Below are 21,360 nucleotides of genomic sequence, written 5' to 3'. Positions count from 1 at the left end.
TCAGCATTGTGATTCTTTTTGTACACAGTACAAACTTAAACTAACCAAAAAGACACATTAACAGCGGGCAGATTATTTTTATTGGCAGCATACTGCATTCAGTTTTATGATATTAATTTAATTTATATTCATGTATAGATTGGTTTGCATGGTAGGTTTAATTATGGTAAAATTCTTAACAACCCAGACCTTGCTAATTTTAAAACTGGGGTTATATGTGGAATGGGTGTTTATACAGCCAGGACTATGATCAAACTTATTTTATAACCCTGCTTTTCATGTCTCCACAGGCGAGGTATCAAGACTTTTTTCTCCATACCCGCAGAGCAGTTCTTTGTCCTCTGGAATGCGCAGGCGACAGACTTTAATAAAGCCATACACCAAAAAGACTTACACTCACAAATTTTTCTGTCTGAGTGGACGACGTGATTGCAAAGTACCACAGCTGTGGGAAAAGATGGATCTTGAATGTTCAGGGTGGGAGAAAAAAAGATAGTTTTCCCAGGTACACACACACACACACTTTGTATGGAACAATTTTAGTGCTTTAAGTTACCTGAAATAAATTTGTCTTTTTTTTTTTTTTTGTCTAAATATTTCAGGTAACATGGGTGTCATTTTTGTAATTAGGTGTTCTCTGGAAAAAAATTGGATCGATTTTCTCATGATTTGTGTTTAAGTGACTATTTCTGTTGCAGATAAGCACTGCACATCTGAAGAATTCAAGTCCACATTGCTTATGGAGTTTCCAAAACTGAAAGATGGTGGGGGGTTTGAATTGCTCAGACCATATGGTGCTACAAGGACAAAAACTTTGCAAGTCGTCCCCTGTCCATCAGAAGGGTATACACCGCATTATCTTCAAGACACTATTGGTATACATGCAGCAATTGTGTATGTAAGGCCTCTTCAGAAAGACCTTGACATGGTATGTAATCATAAAGGCCACAAGCATGCAGTAAATGAGTTTTGAAAATGGAGGTGACAGTTTTTCCACTGCTTGTTTTAAGGAATCGTGTGAACCTAAATGTGGTTCTGGGCCCCCTGTACAGTGCATTTACTGTGAAGAAACATTTAGTCATGCTGAAATCCAAGACCATGTGGACAAATGTATCTTGTGAGTAAATGATGACCTATGGAATTTAAGATATTGGTACCACTATGTTTCAGTAAGCTGGTGTGAAAGTGTGCATAATGTATAGTACTATATAAATGAAAAAATGATTTAAAGAGCCCCTATCATAGCATTTGAAATGTTCCTATTTTTGTTTTAGGAGTTCCCAAAACAGTTTAACATGCATGCAAGGATAAAAAAACGCTTTATTTGTCTTATAATATGCATTTATTTTTAACTGATTTGCTCACCGACTCCCAAATGATTCGTACAATGACTCATTTTTCCAAACCACTCCTTTGCGTCACACTAATCGGTGGTGATTGGTCAGATGACAGACCCAGTCAGTTATTGTTTGTTAGCATAATGGATAAACATATTGATAAAGCACTGCAGTACACTATTAGATATAAATCTTTGCAGGATGTTTTCATTCCCTTTGAGCTATATTCCACACCATATGAACAGTCATTTTCAAAAATCCATGATAGGGGCTCTTTAAGTTATTTTGAAAATGTTTTCTTGATTCTTGTGTTTAGCAACACATGTTGTCTACATGTTGTCAGAGCATTTTATGCTCTTTTTTTATATAACAGAAATTTTTTTCTAAAAAAATAGGTCAGCAAAAGAGAAGAGCGTTGAAAGAGGTGAAAACAGCAGAGGTCATCAAAACTGTTACAGACAGGAGATTATTGATCTTGAAGACAGTGACAAGGTTTTAGAAGAGACCTGTAGCAGCAGACAGGAGAATGATGAGCAGGTTACAGAAAGGAGTCATAGCAGCAGAGAGCAGCGTCATGATCTGGCTTTTGAAGGGACGAGTAGCAGGAGACTCGATAGCGGAGATTTGAAATTCAGCAGTGAGGATACTGAAGGTCTTTTTATGAACATAAATCTGGCAACTCACAAATTAACATTTTATTTGTATTATCATTTGTATGTCATATTATTTGATACTACAGATATATCCATATGCTCATTTTTGCAGACTGGAGAACTGAGACTGATTTGAACCGTGCTGCTTACATATTTAGACGTTTTGTACTGCAAGAAGTGGAGGATCAGCCAGATCTTGTGGCAAAGATGGATCTACGCAAAAGTCCAGAAGAGAGAGAGAGAGAAATCCTGACATTTTACAAAAATTCCATGACTAACTGGGCCCATCCATTGTGTGTTTTACTTGGAGGTAAGGTTTAATTTAGCGAAAAAGTACACAATGGTTTCAACCATTTACTCACCCTCATGTAATTTTAAATAAGTATCATTTATAAATAAGTATTGGACCAAAAAAATTAATTTTAGAAACAGTCAATTCCATTAAAGAAAAAGTCATATATGTTTTGAAGAATATGAGGGTGAGTTAATTATGATGGGATTTTAATTTCTGTGTGAAGTATTCCTTTTTCCTTTCCTTTGTTTTACATAAATATAACTACACAGTTGGCTGTGTAATATTTCTGTTATACACAGGTGATTCTGCCTTTGGAGATGGGGTAAAACGCCATTTTCTCTCCTTTGTTATGTCAAGAGTACAATACGGATTTGGCTTAAATTTTGGTAAGTTCTAAAATATTTATTAGCCTATTTAATTTTGATGCCTATTTAACTTAATGAGAGACATAAAGATAGAAGGTTGTGTAAAATGGTTGTGTAAAATTGTTTTATTAGCATTTGGACATTTATATATTGTTTTTTTTTTTTATCATCATCTAGAAAACTGTGGTAAGACATTGTTCTTTAATGGACAAGAAGACCATTTGGTGCCTTCCACTTCTCGGCTCTTACTGGATAGTGACCTTTTCCGTGTCATTGGGCGCATGATAGGACATTCTTTCCTACATGGTGGACCCTTACTCACTGGTTTGAGCCGCTCATTATTCAATCTGTTGATTGGACAAAAGGATGAGATAGCTGTTGTAGAACTAGAGGACTGCCCTGACACCGATGTGACTGACATTGTTTTACTTGTGAGTTTAAATTCAGCATCATCTATAATCTCATGGTCATGTAAAGGATAATCCATGACTAGATGTGGATTATCCCTACTTATTGCACACCTTCCAAACCCAGAATCAAATATTTAGGCAGACCATGGTATAATGACAAAATTTGTTATTGCATGCTTTAAGTGTGTCTTGAAGAACATTCTACAAATATTTCTGATACATATCTGCTGTCATAGCTTCAAGGGTCTGGAAATTTGACAGAAGATGAACTTGACCAAGTAAATAACTTGGCAATCAACTGGGATCTCCCACCAGTAAATGAGAACAACAGAAAATGGTTGGCACAAAGCATCCTTTTCCATGCAGTAAGTGCCATTGATGATATTTTGCATGGTTTACTCTTGACATACTAAAATACTTCAAATAACTAAAAACATTATTTATATATTTGGAGTGGTGATATTTAGAATAACAGCACTGTGATGCTTTACTTTATGTATCACCTTGCTTGTCTGTGTTCCTGACTTCCCAAAATAGTTGGGGATTCATTGTTTATTTATTTTGTTAAGTGACCATTTTTACAGATTTCATATTTTTCATATTTTACATCATTAAATAATCTGAAATGAATTAATACAGGTCATTGGTCGGAGGGAAAAGCAAATTCGACAGATGAGACTGGGGTTAAAAGACACAGGAGTCTTGCACATGGTCAGAGAACGGCCTGCCCTGATTGATGTTCTTTTCCCAAGAGCGTCAGCTCAAATGATTGAGCCAGAGGTATTGTTGCATTTATACCATATACTGTTTCATCCATGAATTGCATTGTGTGGTTAAAATAGAGAATTGATACAGTATATACTAAATACATCATGGCTTGGTAATCTAATTAATTTAATTTGTCAACATTAACCCTAATTCAGGTTTTTTGATCAGATGGAATGTGTAGTATTTTTCTGCTTTGTTTTTAGATGGTCCTTGACAGAATTATATGGCCAACAGTTGACAGTGATGATGAAGACTATGGTGGCTGTAGTCTGGAGGACACATTCAAGATAACTGGTTTCTTTCGTCAATACATTGAAAATGGTACGTAAAAAGAAACCACCTCTTAAAGGGATACTCCACCGTTTTTTCATATTAAACTATGTTATTCCCTTAACTAAGACGAGTTGATAAATACCTCTCTCGTCTCAGAGCGTGCACTCCATTGCTCTGGCGCGCGAGACACTTTAATTGCACTTAACTAGCCCAGTTCATTCAATATGGGCCAAGCAGAGAAGCGACCAAACACCTCCATGGTCGCTTCTCTGCTTGGCCCATATTGAATGAACTTGGCTAGTTAAGTGCTATCAAAGTGTCTTGCGCGCCAGAACGATTGAGCGCACGCACTGAGACGAGAGAGGTATGTATAAATCGTCTTAGTTAAGGGAATAACATAGTTTAATATGGAAAAATGGTGGAGTATCCCTTTAATACACAATTATGAAGTAGGTTTTCCCTTAACTTGTTCTCATTTTCAGAGATGTACAGAGAACCTTAAAACCACATTTAAGTGCAAGTACAAAATACCTTAAAGAGAAAATCACTTCAATTCTAACATAACTTGAGTAAAAGTAAAAAAAAAAAATACTTAAATAGTTCACCCAATAAAATAAAATATAGTAAAAATTAAGTGGGCATGCTGATTTGGGCCTCATCTCTGGCTGCAGCTATTGCTGCCTTTACACGTTATCGGAATTAACATAAATACTAGTTTCCTTGTTCAAAAAATTTGACATGAATACCCTCTCATATCAAAAATTGAATGTGATGAGCTCATAATGCTCAAAGTGGGAAGTAGAAAATTCCGATAGCATGTGAAGGCAGCATATAATCTCATCTCATATATGAAACATCTACGATTCAGACACCACCTGCAAATCCACTCACATTTGCATAAAAGTTTGGGTGATAATAAATACATTTACTCAAATACTTTACTCCACTGCCCATTTTTAAATGTGGTATTCAATCTATATGATCTTTTTTTTATTGCATTCACAATTAAATGATTATTTTGGCATAATATAGTGACTCCAAAAAGGATATGTACACCATGAAAGTTCTCCATGTGATTTGTACACTATATTTATAAGTCTTCTGAAACTATATAATGTATTATTGAACAGACAGTAATAATTGAACAGTATAGGTAATACAATTGATTGAACAGTATTAATTCACTCTCTGAAAATGAAATATAATTGAAGATTTCTGTTTTTACACAGGCACACCAGAAGAGCTAATGCAACTCATTCAATTCTGGGTGGGTTGGGGAATTCTTCCTCAGAATCTCTATGTAGAGGTGTCCTCTGATGTTGCAATGCCAACTGCATCCACTTGTAGAGAAACCATCAAACTCCCAGCAAAATATAGCACTTATGAGAGTTTCCGTAAGGACCTGAAAGCTGCTGTATCAACCATCGAGAGTGGGTTTGGTTTGGTGTAATTACTATTCTGTGTACTAACATGCAACTCTTCAGCAAAACAAAAAACAGAAATGTTAAAAGTAGCTCTACCTAAAGGTCACAGTTGAAACTGCAGGTTTGCTTATTTTTGGCTGTCCCAATGTCGCAGTCACAATATTGGTGCATGTTTCCCCTGTTACAAAAAATACAGTTTTGCACCCTAGTTTGAGAAAGTTATTTATTTATTACATATAAATTATATTTTTTTCTGTCCTTTTACAATGGTAAATGAACTGTTTTGTTCAACAGTAGGACATGTCAGACAAATAAAAGTTTAAATTAAATGAAATCCAGTGTTTTGTCTTGATTCTTAAATTAACTTACAATAAACTGGCTGAAGACTTTATACCAACATATGAAATGCTGTAAAATACAGTACTGTTTACAAAATGTCCAGTAATTGGTGAATTTTAGTGACTGTGTTGTAGTATGTGTCGATGGCTTCTGAAAAGGGCACATTAGGATTTGGCAGACTATCCAATTCTTCTTCGGTCAGTTGTCGAGGTAGAGCCACTTCTGGAATTGGCACTCCATCATTATCGTGACTTGGGGGTCCATCCCAGTCGATCCCATAATTTTCATCCACCTGTGTTCATTAATGAAAATCCGTCATATTGTGGGTGGAAGGGGAAAAAAAAGTTATAATTGTCTAAAAGTACAGAAAACAGAAAAAGACGACACATTAACATTCCGTTGCTCCTGCGTCTCTGTGTCCTGATTTGTCTGATATTTGCTTCTAATGTTTTAATCCAGTCAATTTGTTGATGAAACATTTATTAAAATGAAGATAAAATTTATATCAAACGAAATTTACAAGCTTTCTACAAAACAAAACTTAATAAGTAGTCAAAATTTTGTCTGACCCATGATTTTGGGCAGCTTTTGAATTTTGATCCTATCTCACTCATCTCATGCGGTTCCCTTTTCATAGCCTACTCAACATTGATTAAATAATAAAAATAAGTAACGTAATATTATTAAACACAAATGTGAAACGTAGCCTATGTTTTTTTTTTTTTTTTTTTTTTTGTGACTTATTAAGCGTCTCGCCGCTCTGCTTTGCTCACATGCTATGTAGCCTATACATGTGTGTGTGCATGTGCTGGAGGTGTGCCCATCCCTTTTTTGAATATCGTTATCATTATTGATCATTTTTAATAATTCGTTTTTTTTTTCATGCATGTTGAAATTGGTACTATTTGTTTGAGGTTTGACACTTTACTAAAAATGACTTTACTAAAAATGATACAAAAAAAATGGATGGATTTATAGCGTTTTGAAAAAAAATAAAATTAACTTTTCATTTATCATTAACAATATTGTTGTTTGATTTAATAATCATTGTTCAAAATCTTCAGACTGAACCAATAAAACATTTCAACAGGATAATTTGAATATTCACAAAATGTGTGGGTCTAGGTAAAAAATGTAGTTTTCCCGAAAACTATTGAAATGGATTTATAGCGTTTTGGAAAAGAACTCCTCATATATATATATATATATATATATATATATATATATATATATATATATATATATATCGTGATGTAAAAAATAATTATATATAAATACATACATAATCTGACATCTTACTTGAATGGTGTCATCAGTATTGTTGGCACTGTGTCTTAACCAAAGCTGGACAGGTGACTGGCTCCCAGCAGTTCTGATGCGGTGGTTGTTCCATGCATCTTTAAAGAAGGCAAGATGCCTCTGCAGTTGACACAAAAAACTCCAGTGAAGGGCAAAAATGTCAATCTCAGAATCTGGATTGAGTATTCCCTCTGTCTCCATGTTGTAGAAGATGTGATAGAACATGCTTAAAACATGTTCGTACACATCTCTCCAAAGCCTCTCAATTCTGTGGGGGAGAGAGTTTAGATTTGAAACAAAACAAATAATGGGAATCAGGCTTAGTCTGGTCTATTATACCATTTAACCTATTCAATATAGCCAGGGCTTGAGATTAACTTCTTTTGCTCACCAGCCACTGTGGCTGGTGGTTTTTTAAAGTTACTAGCCACTCTGCATTTTCATTTGCCACAATTTTGACATCGATACCATAGGGTATCGATGTCTTAAAAACATCTAACTACCATATAGATATTTTTCATATTATCTCATTATTTGGCACCACGTATATTAAGCTGCTGTTGCTTTAAGACATGACGTACGGACACATTATACTGTTTTAAATAGCCAATATACTTGTCTTTATGTGCAAGCACTTCTGGTGTGAGTCCAAAATCTGCGGGAATGAGTACAATTATGCTCAATATGCGCAATCCCTCACCCTGTAACCAACAATATTCATCCGGAGCAAATAAAGTAAGTGAGTAAAGGGTTTGAGTATCAACCATAGACTGTAAAGGGAGTCAACTCGCTGTCGGACAGATTAAAGGGTTAGTTCACCAAAAAAATGAAAAGTTTTTGTTATTTTTGGACCAAAATGTATTTTTGATGCTTCAAAACATTGTAACTAACCCACTGATAAATCATGTAATGGAAACTATAGACCTTTATCTACAAAAGAAAAGTATAATAATGGGAACATTGATCTTGAAGAATGTGTCGTGATAACTGTCGTTTGAATGCTGAATGGAGAATGACTGAGGAGAGATGAGTTTCCATTAACTTTAACGACTTAAATACAAATTTTTATTACACATTATGCTAATGAAAGACTTTAGAAATCTTGGAATATAGTGCAAAAACTTTATTGTGCTTTACAATATCGTTTATGCCTTTAGTAGGGCTTAACAAATAACAAATATCTGACCTCACTGAGAAGCTGCAGCCGTGGCGGGATGATTTTAGGTGTGGTGGCCCGCCACGACGGAATGAATCTAGTGGAAATACTGTAGTCCATTAGCCTGGATAACGCCAGGCCACGTATCATTGAGAATGAAACGTGGTCTGGAAACCACATGTTCATTTTCTCGTATTTGAGGCGTGGTTTATGAATCCCCAGAGCCATATGGGTGCTACGAATGTCTATCACATGCGCCTGTACGTCTATCAAATGCGCCTGTACTCCCTCCCTGTTCTGTAATTGGTTCCCTATTTCAGGGGAAAATTTGGTTCATGGTATCCAGACTGCCTAGCAGCGCGAATAAAATCGCGGCAAGGCAGAATGGGGAAACCCAGGCTAGTAGTCCATGTAATATTTACCTCTGGTTGTGTACACTCCTTCCTGTTATGTGAGAATTCCTGTTTTCTCCCCTGTGTGCCACCATGAACAGCAATGTTCTCCCCACCTTTGTCAGATCGAACTCTTGATGGCATGCCATACTGATTAACAGCAGATATGAAGCTACAGAGCACAGTGGATGCTCGGTTATTTGGAGACGCAGAAAGATAAACTATTAGTCGGCTGAAACCATCGATACCACCATGAATCACCAATCTCCATCTACAAAATAAACAAGAATTATACAGACCGTTTAATAAGAAGATACTTTATAAAGACAGTTCACTTCGTGTATACAGGCAGGAGCAATCTTTGGAAAACAGTCTCTAATGCCGAGTTCAGACTGCATGATTTTCAAAGTAGTCGGGTCGCTGTTCTTTTCACACTGCATGACTATCTTGGCCAGCATTCAGTCGCTGCTGTGTTCACACTGGACGATAGATCGGTGACAGAAGGTTTCACACTGCATGACTTTAGAAAAATCGCAGACAGACTCTGTCTTGCACGCTGCGCGCAAACTACGTTTCACAACAAACACACGTGAGATGTGAAAAGGAAACAACGCGCGACACCACACGTGCAAGACCGGAGTTCTCACGTGAGACTTTTTTTTTCGACCCGGTTGTCGTACAGCTGTTGAAACGTCAAACAGACACGAGTGCTCCTGCCAAATTAATACTAATTTTTCTTCCATTTATTGTGTCCAAATAGACCGAGAAGAAGCTTTTTTTCTGAAACAAATGCCATATCATGTTGATATGTGATCTATAACTCCTCCCCGAACTCCCCGCTGCTCTGTATCTTGCTCTCTCACTGGCTGCCGGTGATCGCCGATGTAGTTTTCAGTCAAAACACTTTTCACACAGCAGGATTTTGAATCGCCGACAGGTCCAGATATTTAGCATGCCAAATATCTCACGGGCGTCGGCGACTCGTCGGTGATTCTCTCAGTTTGCGTCTTTGCTCATTCACACTGCGTAATTATCACTCGCGTGAACGAGCGCCGATTTGCCTGTGATTTCGGGCATTTGTCGGCGATTTCTCAAAACCTGTCGGCGAGCCAAAATCGTGGCTAAAATCATGCAGTCTGAACTCGGCATAAGTCGAATCATGAACGCCATTCTTCATACAGTTCAGCTCACTTGGCACGTCATTCATGGTTCGACTTGTCGAAACTGTTTTCCAAAGATTGATCCTGCCTGTATATGCGAAGTGGACTGTCTTTATAAAGTATCTTCTCATTAAACGGTCTGTACACTTACAAAGTTCTCAATGCTTCGGTTTGCATGTATGGAGCCTCATTATGCAGTCCTTCCAGAAAAACGCGGAGTTTTTTTGTGATTGTTGCGGGCAAAAATCCTTGATTACGCGGCCCGTTTTCTTTAAAAATGCGATGGAATATGCGGGATATTTATGCAATTTTATGCGATGAAATTGCGGGAACTTGCAAAAATTGCGGGAACTTGCAAAAATTGCGGGAACTTGCAAAAACTGCGGTTTGATGAAAAAGAGAAAAAAAGTGATTCCCCCAACATCCTGTTCTCACTAGGCTACTACCTTAATGTAAAGAGTCATTTCTTATTACTTTCTATGATGTAGCAAGCATACTACATCATAGAAAGTGCTGGGAATATTTAATTTCTCATCTTGTTTTATTTTTATTAAATTTTCAAAATCACAGAGTTTGATATCAAGTTCTTGACATTTCTTTTACACATTTTCTGATAAGTATAACATCTGAGAAGTAGCCTAAAACATGAAACAATAATTTGGAAAAAAAAAAAAAAAGAAAAAAAAGATAGAGGGCATCACAAACATATTAAATTCCTTTAGCAGAGATACAGATCTTTTGGGCTTTTCGATTTTTTTTTTTTAAATTTTAAAGACTCAAAATACATTTTAAAGGCTGTTTTGAAATGAGCAAAGTTGGGTTTTGAGTTAGGCTACTCCACTTAGTTTGATGAATATGAAATTTTCCTAATAATAGAAAAAATCGATAACATACATTTTTCTTATAGGAAAGTCAAAATCATTTGTATGAAGATGACAAATTTAAGACAAGGTTGCAATTAGGGCTGAACGATTTTGGAAAATAATCTAATTGCGATTTTTTTAGCCAATATTGCGATTGCGATTTAAAATGCGATTTAAAAAAAAAGTTATTTACCTTCTGTATTAGTCGACAAAGACAAGCAATAAATCATTGTACAGTATGGATGGGAATCTTTAGATAGCTCATGATCCGGTCTACTTTTTTTCTTATTAATTAATCTTAATAACTCTTAAAATATGTATTTAATTACATGTGTAAAAACACATACTTTAAAAAATAAATATAAAAAAACATTTAATTAAAGCAATTACATGTTAAGAATTTTAAATAGGCTATATAAAATAATATAGCTTCAAAATATAAAAGCTAGTAAATAAAGAGAAACAAAAAAAAAACATTACAAGCAATAAAGAAAGAGTGGTCTCTGTATTTAAAAGTAGGCTGTCTGAATGTTTTTCATTCAAGAGCTGGAGTGATTTCCCCTCAGTTTAGATATGATAAGCTGCATTCACACTAATGCATATATCTCTTTTGAAATTGTAAATGTGGTTTGTCCTGTTGGTTTAAGATATAACTGACCGTGTTTACATTAATTTCGCGTCATAAAAGCATTTTGACATGCAAGTACATTTACCAATGAGTCGCTCACAGCCGCATGCACGAGCGCTCTTCACAAAGCACGCGTTATTTTAAAATGAAAGCAGCCTTCTCAGTGATTTTCATGGTTTTAATATATAAGCCAACTGCATTCCAAAAGACATAAATAATGCCTCTGTGAAGCATTTGTAAAGAAAATTCCCGCGGGAGAGAACGCGCACTGCAAGTGTAACGTTATAACATCAAGCAAAGCGGCAAAACCTGTTCAATGAAGCCCGCGAATGTCCTTGTAATTCGGTTCAATCCCGAACTTTATGAAATAACGTTACTATGTTTTGGAAGGTTCGAGCGATGTCGTGTGTGTGTGTGTGTGAGTGAGGAAGAGAGAGAGCGAGAAAATAGTTCGCAAGCAGATTCAGAACACTGTTCGTTTCTAAAGCACGCGCAGCGTCATAACGCATCTGTGTTTAAAAACTAAGCTCAGACTCGATTCTGAAATTCTCTGAATCGATCCAGGATTGTTGAGGAGAGGAGAGAATAAATAACACAATAAACTGTTCTTTTCTGAACGCCAGACCGCGTAGCGTGGCAAGTTGATGCTTTATCTTGCAGACTGCTTTTCTCTCGCGTGTCACGTGACCAGTGTAATCGCAGCTCTTGCGATTACAAAATCGCGTTTCATCATATCGCGATTTTATCGCAAATGCAATTAATCGTTCAGCCCTAGTTGCAATTCATTTTAAAACCTAGAAATTGAGCCATCTCATTCCAAAAGATTGAAAAATAGGGACATTCAAACAATAAGTGCACAATAGACTCTCTTTCACAATTACAAAATCAGCAATGTTTTATTTCAGACTGTAACGAGTGTAAATAAGGTGTGGCCCCTTTAAGAGCTGCGCGCTGAACTGTCTGCAGTGTGTGCGCCTCAAACACCCCATGTCGTGTGCGGGTAATTTCTGTTTGATGCTTATTCTTTTATCTTATTTTGTTTATTAAGTAACGATGTGATGGTAGAACGTGTGACAGACAGTTATACGAGTTCGATTTGTGAGATGTCAATCGCCTCCGTGAGTCTTTCTGGCCTCTGCAATAACTTCAGCTGTGAGCTATCCCGTCGCGTAATTGCGTCACTTCATAACGTTCCCATGGAAACCGGAGAAAATGGCTGCTCTTGTATGAAGCAAACGCAACATTTTTCAACTTTCTGCGAAGATATATGTGACTTTTTTTTGCAACGAAAATACGAGGATTATGAAATCATGCAAGCCCCGCATATTTTGCGTGGAAATCGGCATTTTATGCGGCGAAAGTGCGGCTTATTCGAAAAAATGCGGCCCCCGCATAAATATGCGGACTTTGGCTGATTTTGCATTGAATTCAGCGATCGCATAATCGCGTTTTTCTGGAGGGACTGCTTATGTTACTGTGTTAGTGTGGGGCTATTTTGACCCTTGTTAGTGGTATTAACTAGCAATTTCTCTTTACTTATTAAATGCCCCCTATATACTAGCGTTATACGCTAAACAGTTTTTAGAGATAAAACTCTTTACATTCGATTATTATGAAAACAAATCTCAGAGAACGGTTAACTCGGTACCAATGTTTTATTAGACCAAAGGTTCATTTTGCACCGCAGTTCTCCTTTAAATACAGTTACACGAGTACAGGCCGAGTAGTGTAACTCGACCAAGAATGGTTACACAAAATAAAATGTTGCACTTTTCTAAGAGTGTAAAGTGGATAACTGTAATGTATTGCGGAATACCACAGCAAGTGATTGGGAGCACTTCAACTTGGCGCAGTAATATCACTCGTGAAAAATCCTTTCCCCTGCCGGAGTGATGATATTACTGCGCCGAGTCGAAGTGCTCCCACGTACTTGCTGTGGTATTCCGCCATACAAAAGTGCAACGTTTTATTTTGTGTCACCATGTGAGTCGAACTGCTCCCAAGTACTGGTGGAGTATCCCTTTAATTTAGTGTTTCAGTGCCTGCTAATGGATATAATGTGTTTGTGATACAGTAATTTAATTTTACAGTCTTTCAAAAACAGAACTTTTTGCCCTTAAAAACTCTATGGAAAATGAGAAATGAAATGTTATCGTACATCCCTTCTATAGGGACAACGTGTATGAGGGCACAAAAAAAAAACCCTTATTAAATTGAATTAATTATAAATTGAATTGAATTGAAACACCATTGCTTACATTCTGATTCTTACAGTTTTCATTGTAATGCGAGTACCTGATGAGTTTATGATTGCCGTCAATATGCCACCCACATAGCATTGGGAAAAGGCACAGTGTACTGACGTCGCCTTATGGTTTGCATTGACATTGCTCTCATCAATGTTCCATGAGGATCTACCCTTCTGACAGATTCTCTGACTCTTGAAGCTAAAAGATAAAAGATAAAAAAAACATTATAAAGAGGCCTGTAATGCAAATTAAATTCAACATCTGCCTTTATATTGTATAGAAAAGCATAATGCACATGTTGTCATAAAAACTATAATCTCAACAGCAATCATACCTCAAAAGCAAATACTATATTATAACAGGGCTTTAAAGGGATAGTTCACCCAAAAATGAAAATTCAGTCAGTATTTACTCACCCTCATGTTGTTCAACCCCGTAAGACCTATGTTAATCTTCGGAACAAGAATTAAAATATTTTTGATGAAATCTGAGAGCTGGATCACTCCTCCATACCAGTCCATAGGCTTCTTGAGGGATTGAAACTTGCTGGCCTCGAAAGTTATTAAAGACAATCGTTAAAATAGTCCAAGTGACTACAGTGGCTCAATCTTAAGTTAATCAAACGAAGATAAAAAATTTTCGTGAAAAATAACGACTTTATTTCAACTATTGGGCCTTGAGTTGAACAGCGTATGATCTGTTGTTGTACGTCACACGCATCACACACATGACCAGCGTCGGCCAATAGTGAGCCAACATGTGACGTTTAACTGACTAGAGGCCCAAAGAGAAGGAAATTAATAGTTGAAATAAAGTCGTTATTTATGTTTGTTTTTTGCGCCCAAAAAGTGTTATCTTCGTTTGATTAACTTAAGATTGAGCCCCTGTAGTCACTTGGACTATTTTTACGAGGTCTTTAATAACTTTGAGGCCGGCAAGTTTCAATCCCTCAAGAAGCCTATGGACTAGTATGGAGGAGTGATCCAGCTCTCAGATTTCATCAAAAATATCTTAATTCGTGTTCCGAAGATGAACGAAGATCTTACGGGGTTGAACAACATGAGGGTGAGTAAATACTAACAGAATTTTCATTTTTGGGTGAACTATCCCTTTAAGTGTAAAATACAGAACATTAACTGTGATGTCCTTTAACTGTGAATGATAATAACATTAAGCTTAGTGTACTGGATTTACTTTGAACATGGAGACCTCTTGCTTGAAGATGACCATGAATTATTCTGTACCCTGAGTTTGGATACATTCTCTGTATTTCCTTAATGGTGCTGTCAAGTTCTGCATCACTTATAGATGAATACAGATCAGAAACCCTAGATGAAATGATAGGAGACATTACCCCTGATCAATGCAACTGCATAGGCTTCTGAACCCATGTAACCATAGCAGGAAAAATATTGAAAGGGGATGTTCAGAATGAAGAATGACTTTGATTTTTCCACATTATTAAAACAATTTCAGAACATTTTCAGTTAACGTTACATTGAACAAAAGTAGGGACAGAGCTATACATTCTTATAAAAAGAGGCATAAATTTAAAATGACCTACCAAGGATTACAATGCTTTTGGGAAATTAAGCCCTGTTGGCTGTTGTTCCAGCTGATCAACCACTTAAACCAGTCTGGACCAACAAGAAACCAGTTTAGGCTATGACCATGAATAACTCTCATGAATAAAGCAAATCATGGTTAGGTTTCATCATTCGCTAGTTTTAGCTGTAGTTTTTCACTGACCTCGATATGCAAATTCAAATCTTTACCTTATATATCATTCTTCAAATGTGCATGCAGCATAATGACATTTCTATGGACCCTTTTCACATTACCGGGCCATAAGCGGAAGTCAACATAACGTTAGTTATAGTAAACTTCTAAAGCAAATGTGATTTTTGAGTTCTTAATTGCAGCAATAGAGGGAATGCATTGACAGGTGACTTTCCCGCGTGACAACCCCCCACAGCCTGACCGACGGTGACGTCATGCGCATTCCCTCTATATAGGCTATATAACGTTATAAAAAATCATCGCAGCAGTTAGGAGGGAGAAAGATTTACGATACCGTCACATAATCAGCAGCAGTTGTACTAGAAACAGCCACGCAGCAGCTATTTTTTGATCATTTAATGCAGTTAATATAACACGAGGTGTGTTACAAATGTAGGCCTACATTAAATTACAAATAAAGTGCACAATATATATTTTACATGAAAAACGCTTTGCTGACTTTTACGATGTTACTACTAAACGTGGAAATGTAACTTAACCAGTCCGTGAAAACTGAAAAGGGTCCATTTTAAATATAACGTTACGTGCAACAAGGTGAAAGCTGTTCGCTTCAGTTCCGTTAACGTTACCTCATATGATGCTCTTTCATCCTCCGTCTGATGGTTCTCTCGCTCGCTCCGAATAAGTTTGCTACCTCTTGAGCAGTAAAACCATTTAGAAGATACATCCTTAGCGTTTCTAATGGGATGTCATACCTTGGACGACCCGGGCCGACGAGACTCCCCGGACAATTTAATGTTACTGCCTGAAGGCACTGCACAACCTCACCTAGATTATTAACAACTAGATGATCGACATCGGAGTTTGTGACGGCTGCAAAGTGCCCAAGTGTGTCTAAGATAGATTCAACTCGAAGCAAAATGAAGTCATCATCATCCGAAATATTTGCAAGCTGGTTTAACTCTGCTGCTATACTGGTCATAACCGACATTTTCCCTCCTCCACGCAACGGCGTTGCGAACCACACCCACTCATTAACATATAATTTGCATACAGGTTGTCTTTGAAAATGAAAATGAAAATCAAAACTGTGAAATAAAAGAGGAAATAAAATGATTAAATTTTAAAACTAAACTTTACATTTGAATTTGATTTCTGTCACTATTATAGCGTGAATGTTAATAAAAAAGCTTTGTGAAAACTGTATTTGCAGTTTCTTTTCACTTTTGCCTTTTCATTTTAATATTGGCAGTCTTGTCTCGAGATTGTAGTGAAAATGAAACGTGAAATCACCAATTGCATTTTATTTTTCAATTTGACAGGGATGATGCACTATCACCATGAAAATGAAAATGAAATCATTTAATTTCATTATCAATTTTGTCACATATTCTGCGTACCATTTTCTGTAATGAAATGGTTAAACTTGTTTTATTTTTAATTTTTATCGTTTAATTTATTCACACCCACTCATTAACATATAATTTGCATACAGGTTGTCTTTGAAAATGAAAACGAAAATCAAAACTGTGAAATAAAAGAGGAAATAAAATGATTAAAATTTAAAACTAAACTTTACATTTGAATTTGATTTCTGTCACTATTATAGCGTGAATGTTAATAAAAAAGCTTTGTGAAAACTGTATTTGCAGTTTCTTTTCACTTTTGCCTTTTCATTTTAATATTGGCAGTCTTGTCTCGAGATTGTAGTGAAAATGAAACGTGAAATCACCAATTGCATTTTATTTTTCAATTTGACAGGGATGATGCACTATCACCATGAAAATGAAAATGAAATCATTTAATTTCATTATCAATTTTGTCACATATTCTGCGTACCATTTTCTGTAATGAAATGGTTAAACTTGTTTTATTTTTAATTTTTATCGTTTAATTTATTCACACCCACTCATTAACATATAATTTGCATACAGGTTGTCTTTGAAAATGAAAACGAAAATCAAAACTGTGAAATAAAAGAGGAAATAAAATGATTAAAATTTAAAACTAAACTTTACATTTGAATTTGATTTCTGTCACTATTATAGCGTGAATGTTAATAAAAAAGCTTTGTGAAAACTGTATTTGCAGTTTCTTTTCACTTTTCACTTTTGCCTTTTCATTTTAATATTGGCACTCTTGTCTCGAGATTGTAGTGAAAATGAAACGTGAAATCACCAATTGCATTTTATTTTTCAATTTGACAGGGATGATGCACTATCACCATGAAAATGAAAATGAAATCATTTAATTTCATTATCAATTTTGTCACATATTCTGCGTACCATTTTCTGTAATGAAATGGTTAAACTTGTTTTATTTTTAATTTTTTTCGTTTAATTTATTTATTTAATTTCGGCAGAAAGTGCCTTCCATACAAGTGGGCCGCGCGTGGAAAATACACGGTCAAGCTAGCCGCACATTTTTTTTTTTTTTGCATGCGCGTCAAATCCTGGAGTTACGGTATGGGTGCTGAAGGACGCCAAAATTGATTTTGACTCTTTTGCCTGATATTAGGCTTGTTCGACTTCATGCAGCTCTGCGCAGACCGATCGGCGGCTGACTTGAAACAGTGCATGCCGGTTAGAAATTTTGTCCGACTTGATGCAGCGCTGACTCCACGTGACTGTGACATATGCCATCAAAGTACCGCGAGAGCGATGCGAGAGTAGCCGGAGGACTCAGCCAGCGCAGCTTCTCTTTTTTTTTTTTTTTTTTTTTTTCCAGAATACGATTTTAGTGTTTTTTTTTTTTTTTTTTATTAAACGTAAAGAGCATTACAATCAAAGAAGCAAAAAATTTAAAAAAAATAATAATAAAAAATGTCAAAAAATAATCCACAGTACAGTTAAAGTAAAAAATAAAAAATAAGATAAATAAATAAATAATAATAAAAAAATAAAAACATTTAATCACATAAACACATTAAAAGTAGAACAAATAACCACAGTTTTAACAGCTTTTTTGTTTTGCATAGAAGAGATAGTAGAAATATACTGTTCCATTTCAGCTTTTAGCACAGAAAAAAGAGGCTTTTTATTACTGAATTTACACTTATGGATATGGAATTTGGCAACGAATAAGATTAGGTTTACTAGAAAGAGTGCACTACTGTCCTTCCCACAGTTATTAAAGCAACCAAAAATTACATTTTTGTAGTACAGGGAGAACTCAGGAAGAATATTTTCAACTATAAATGAATTTAAGTCTTTCCAGAACTTATAAGTGAATTCACAAGACCAAAATAAATGTGATATAGTTTCAGGATGTAAACCACAAAAGGAGCATTTTATATCAATGTCATTCTTAAACTTATTTAAGCAAACATTTGTGGGGTAAAACCTGTGCAGTAACTTGAATGAAACTTCTTTAATTTTGTTAGTTAAAAGAAGCTTCTGGGGTAGGGACCAGACTTTTTCCCAGTCTAAGTTAAGGTCAAAATTATTCCAATAGAAGGAAGCAGAAGAAATAGAGACTAGGTCCGCCTGAAACAAAGATCTAATTTTGGAATTTGAAGCTTTATAGGTAGAGAAACAGACTTTACCTAACGGAATCTGTGTTGGATCTGGAGGTGACACTGATAAAGGCGGAGAGATATCACAAGACCTAAATAACATATGAAGACCCGAGGGCACAGCATCAAAAACTATTGAAAATTCTCTCGGGCTTACTGGAATCTTATATTTGGCAAGAAATTCTGAATAACTGAATAGTAGACCATTCTTATTAAAGAGTTGACTGACTAATAAAATACCATTATTGAACCAATTATCGTAAAAAAGCGACTTGTTCTTATAAACAATATTAGAATTGTTCCATATAAAACACCTCTGTGGAGAGAAGTTATGCTTGTACAGCAAAGCCCACGCCAAAAGAGCCTGTTGGTGGAAATTGGAGAGTTTAACTGGGAGTTTTTGTATTTTATAGTTACAGAGCAGAATAAATTTTAGGCCGCCTAACTGTGAAAAGACATAATGAGAAATAAAATTCCAGATGGAAGTAGGGTTTTTGAGATATTGCTTGATCCAATTTATCTTGAAAGTGTTGTTGAGAGAGCTAAAGTCTATGAAATTTAAGCGCAGCTTCTCAAGAGCGGCTGCACGAGCTCTGATGATGTCACAGCTGTTCCACGATTCGCCGGATTCACCGCATGACAACGATCACGTGCGTTTCGTGTTTATTCTCACACCTTTAGTTCCACTAAAGCTCACAAATCAGTATTTTATAACAGTAAACACTCTTGTCATGTAGTCGCAATGTTATATTGTGTCATGTTTATCATGTTTATCAAAATAAAACTGATTAAAAAACGTTGATTCCACGTCATTGATTATAGGCTTATTTTGAACTTTATTCTAGTTCAAACAGATGCTGTATGAAGCAGTAAAGTATTGAATGAAAATGTGTCTGAAATATCTGTTTATTTGGCAAATGTTGCATTTATTTCACTTTGCTGTGGTATAAGCATGCAAACAACACGTGAGCCGTCACTACGGGAACCAGAAATTGTCCGACTTCACGTCTCCGTTTGCAGCTCCTCCCCGCCTGCACGCGGCTGTTCTCGCCGATCGGTTGCATCCAGCCGCAGGCGATGTCGAACACACCTATTTTGAGATACCCCTCGCTGACTGTAGCGCGGTGACGTCACGTATCTACGTCACGTATATACGTCAGGTTTGTGTTACCACGCAGGCGCAAAGTATACGCATGTGCGCACGCGCAAAGTATACGCATGTGCAGTTCATGTTACGTGCAGTTCATCCGGCGATGGATTGGCCCTGTCCCAATATCCGCACTTGCGCCCTTGTGCCCCTCAATGCGCGTTCTCGCTAAGGGGTGCAAGACCGTAGGGTGTCCCAATCCTCTAATAGTGTTCTCCAGGGGTGATCAAAAGGGCACTTAATGCACCCTTTTCGTAAGTGCGCATCAGACCTCACTTTGCTGTGGGATATTACCCAGAATCCTTGTAGGGGAGAACGGTTGCTATGGTGCTGTTCGGGAGCGGAAACTCCGAAGATAAACGATGCCGGTGTGGTGAAGAATTTTTCAAAAATATTTGTGTTATTGGGTCACGAAATGTAGTTTTAAGAGTTTTTCAGTCGAGAATATAGTTGTTTAAAGCTCAAATCTGTGGTTTATTTATAAAAATAGCGCCTATTTTAAAAAATTGATCTGACGTTCGGAGTTCCAGGTAGTCACAGGGCGGCGGGTGCTCAGCGCTCATGTACCCCGCCTGCAACAGCCTTGCCCCGGCTAGTCATTCTTGCGTTTCCCGCGGGCTCTGTGTCTAGTGGTTAAACATGAGCTATAAATCGGCTTGTGTACATCAGACGGGCGATCTTTGGTCTCATTATTCTATGATTTGTTCCCTGGAAAATCGTTTTGGCTGAGGGGAAAAGTGAAGTTTCATAACTATATATTTAGGCTATTTAACTGTAACGTTGAAACGTATGTTTGACTGAATCTTTTAACTTCTTGCCTTATTTGTTGACTTACTGTATATAGCTTCTTATACTTATACTACTTATACTTTTTAAGCTTATACTTTAATAATGGCTATTCTTGGTCAATAAAATAAAAAGAGACAAGGTTGTGTCATTTTATTTTATACAGCCTATATGTTAGACTATTTTAATCTATAGCCTATACAAAATATATCACCAACACGTTTTTTCATGTATGGGAATTTCATATATCAATTTCCATAATAACAATTAACATTGCATTTCGAATCTCTGTGAATATGGTAAGGCAGTATAAACTCAGGTAAACCTCAATCACATTTTATCTTAGCCAAAAACTGTTTTAATATTAATAGCATTAACAGAAAGGTTGCTGGCTAAGAGTTATAAAAAAAAAGTAGCTTTTTGAGGTGTGCAAAACTGTCCCAATTCTGCTCTTCACAGCTTCGGGCCCTTGCGCTCTTTCTCCGCTAAGTGCACTTTCAACAAGTGTCCACTTCGAGGAAGGCCTTAGGGCTCAAGTGAGTATTGGGACAGGGCCATTCAA

General features: G+C 36.4%; 1 protein-coding gene and 1 pseudogene across 3 annotated transcripts; one reads left to right on the top strand and one right to left on the bottom strand.

The window, feature by feature from the left end:
- The first annotated feature begins 793 nt into the window (after nucleotides 1-793).
- On the top strand, nucleotides 794-6,200 carry LOC120476763 (G2/M phase-specific E3 ubiquitin-protein ligase). 2 transcript variants are annotated; one of them, XM_089123809.1, is made up of 9 exons: nucleotides 794-928; nucleotides 1,011-1,117; nucleotides 2,103-2,300; nucleotides 2,585-2,671; nucleotides 2,828-3,081; nucleotides 3,297-3,425; nucleotides 3,700-3,840; nucleotides 4,032-4,149; nucleotides 5,331-6,199. In XM_089123809.1, exons 2-9 carry the CDS (start codon nucleotides 1,081-1,083, stop codon nucleotides 5,549-5,551), a joined length of 1,185 nt encoding a protein of 394 aa, XP_088979935.1. In that variant the 5' UTR covers nucleotides 794-928; nucleotides 1,011-1,080; the 3' UTR covers nucleotides 5,552-6,199. The 2 variants fall into 2 exon arrangements, with proteins under 2 accessions (XP_088979935.1, XP_088979936.1); XM_089123810.1 differs by lacking the exons at nucleotides 794-928; nucleotides 1,011-1,117 and adding an exon at nucleotides 1,133-1,989 and having other exon boundaries at nucleotides 5,331-6,200.
- Nucleotides 5,953-16,401, bottom strand: LOC148970716 (uncharacterized; annotated as a pseudogene). The gene is made up of 6 exons (XR_016147869.1): nucleotides 15,981-16,401; nucleotides 14,806-14,939; nucleotides 13,658-13,809; nucleotides 8,742-8,982; nucleotides 7,164-7,431; nucleotides 5,953-6,156 (listed from the first exon to the last, which is right to left on the bottom strand). The product of XR_016147869.1 is annotated as an uncharacterized LOC148970716 (transcript).
- Nucleotides 16,402-21,360: the final 4,959 nt, after the last annotated feature.

Source organism: Pimephales promelas, chromosome 19 (assembly GCF_988280905.1).
Source record: "Pimephales promelas chromosome 19, fPimPro1.hap1.1, whole genome shotgun sequence".
NCBI classification, from domain to species: domain Eukaryota; kingdom Metazoa; phylum Chordata; class Actinopteri; order Cypriniformes; family Leuciscidae; genus Pimephales; species Pimephales promelas.
The sequence above is the reverse complement of the archived record's forward strand: the minus strand, read 5'-3'. Positions and strand labels throughout refer to the sequence as shown.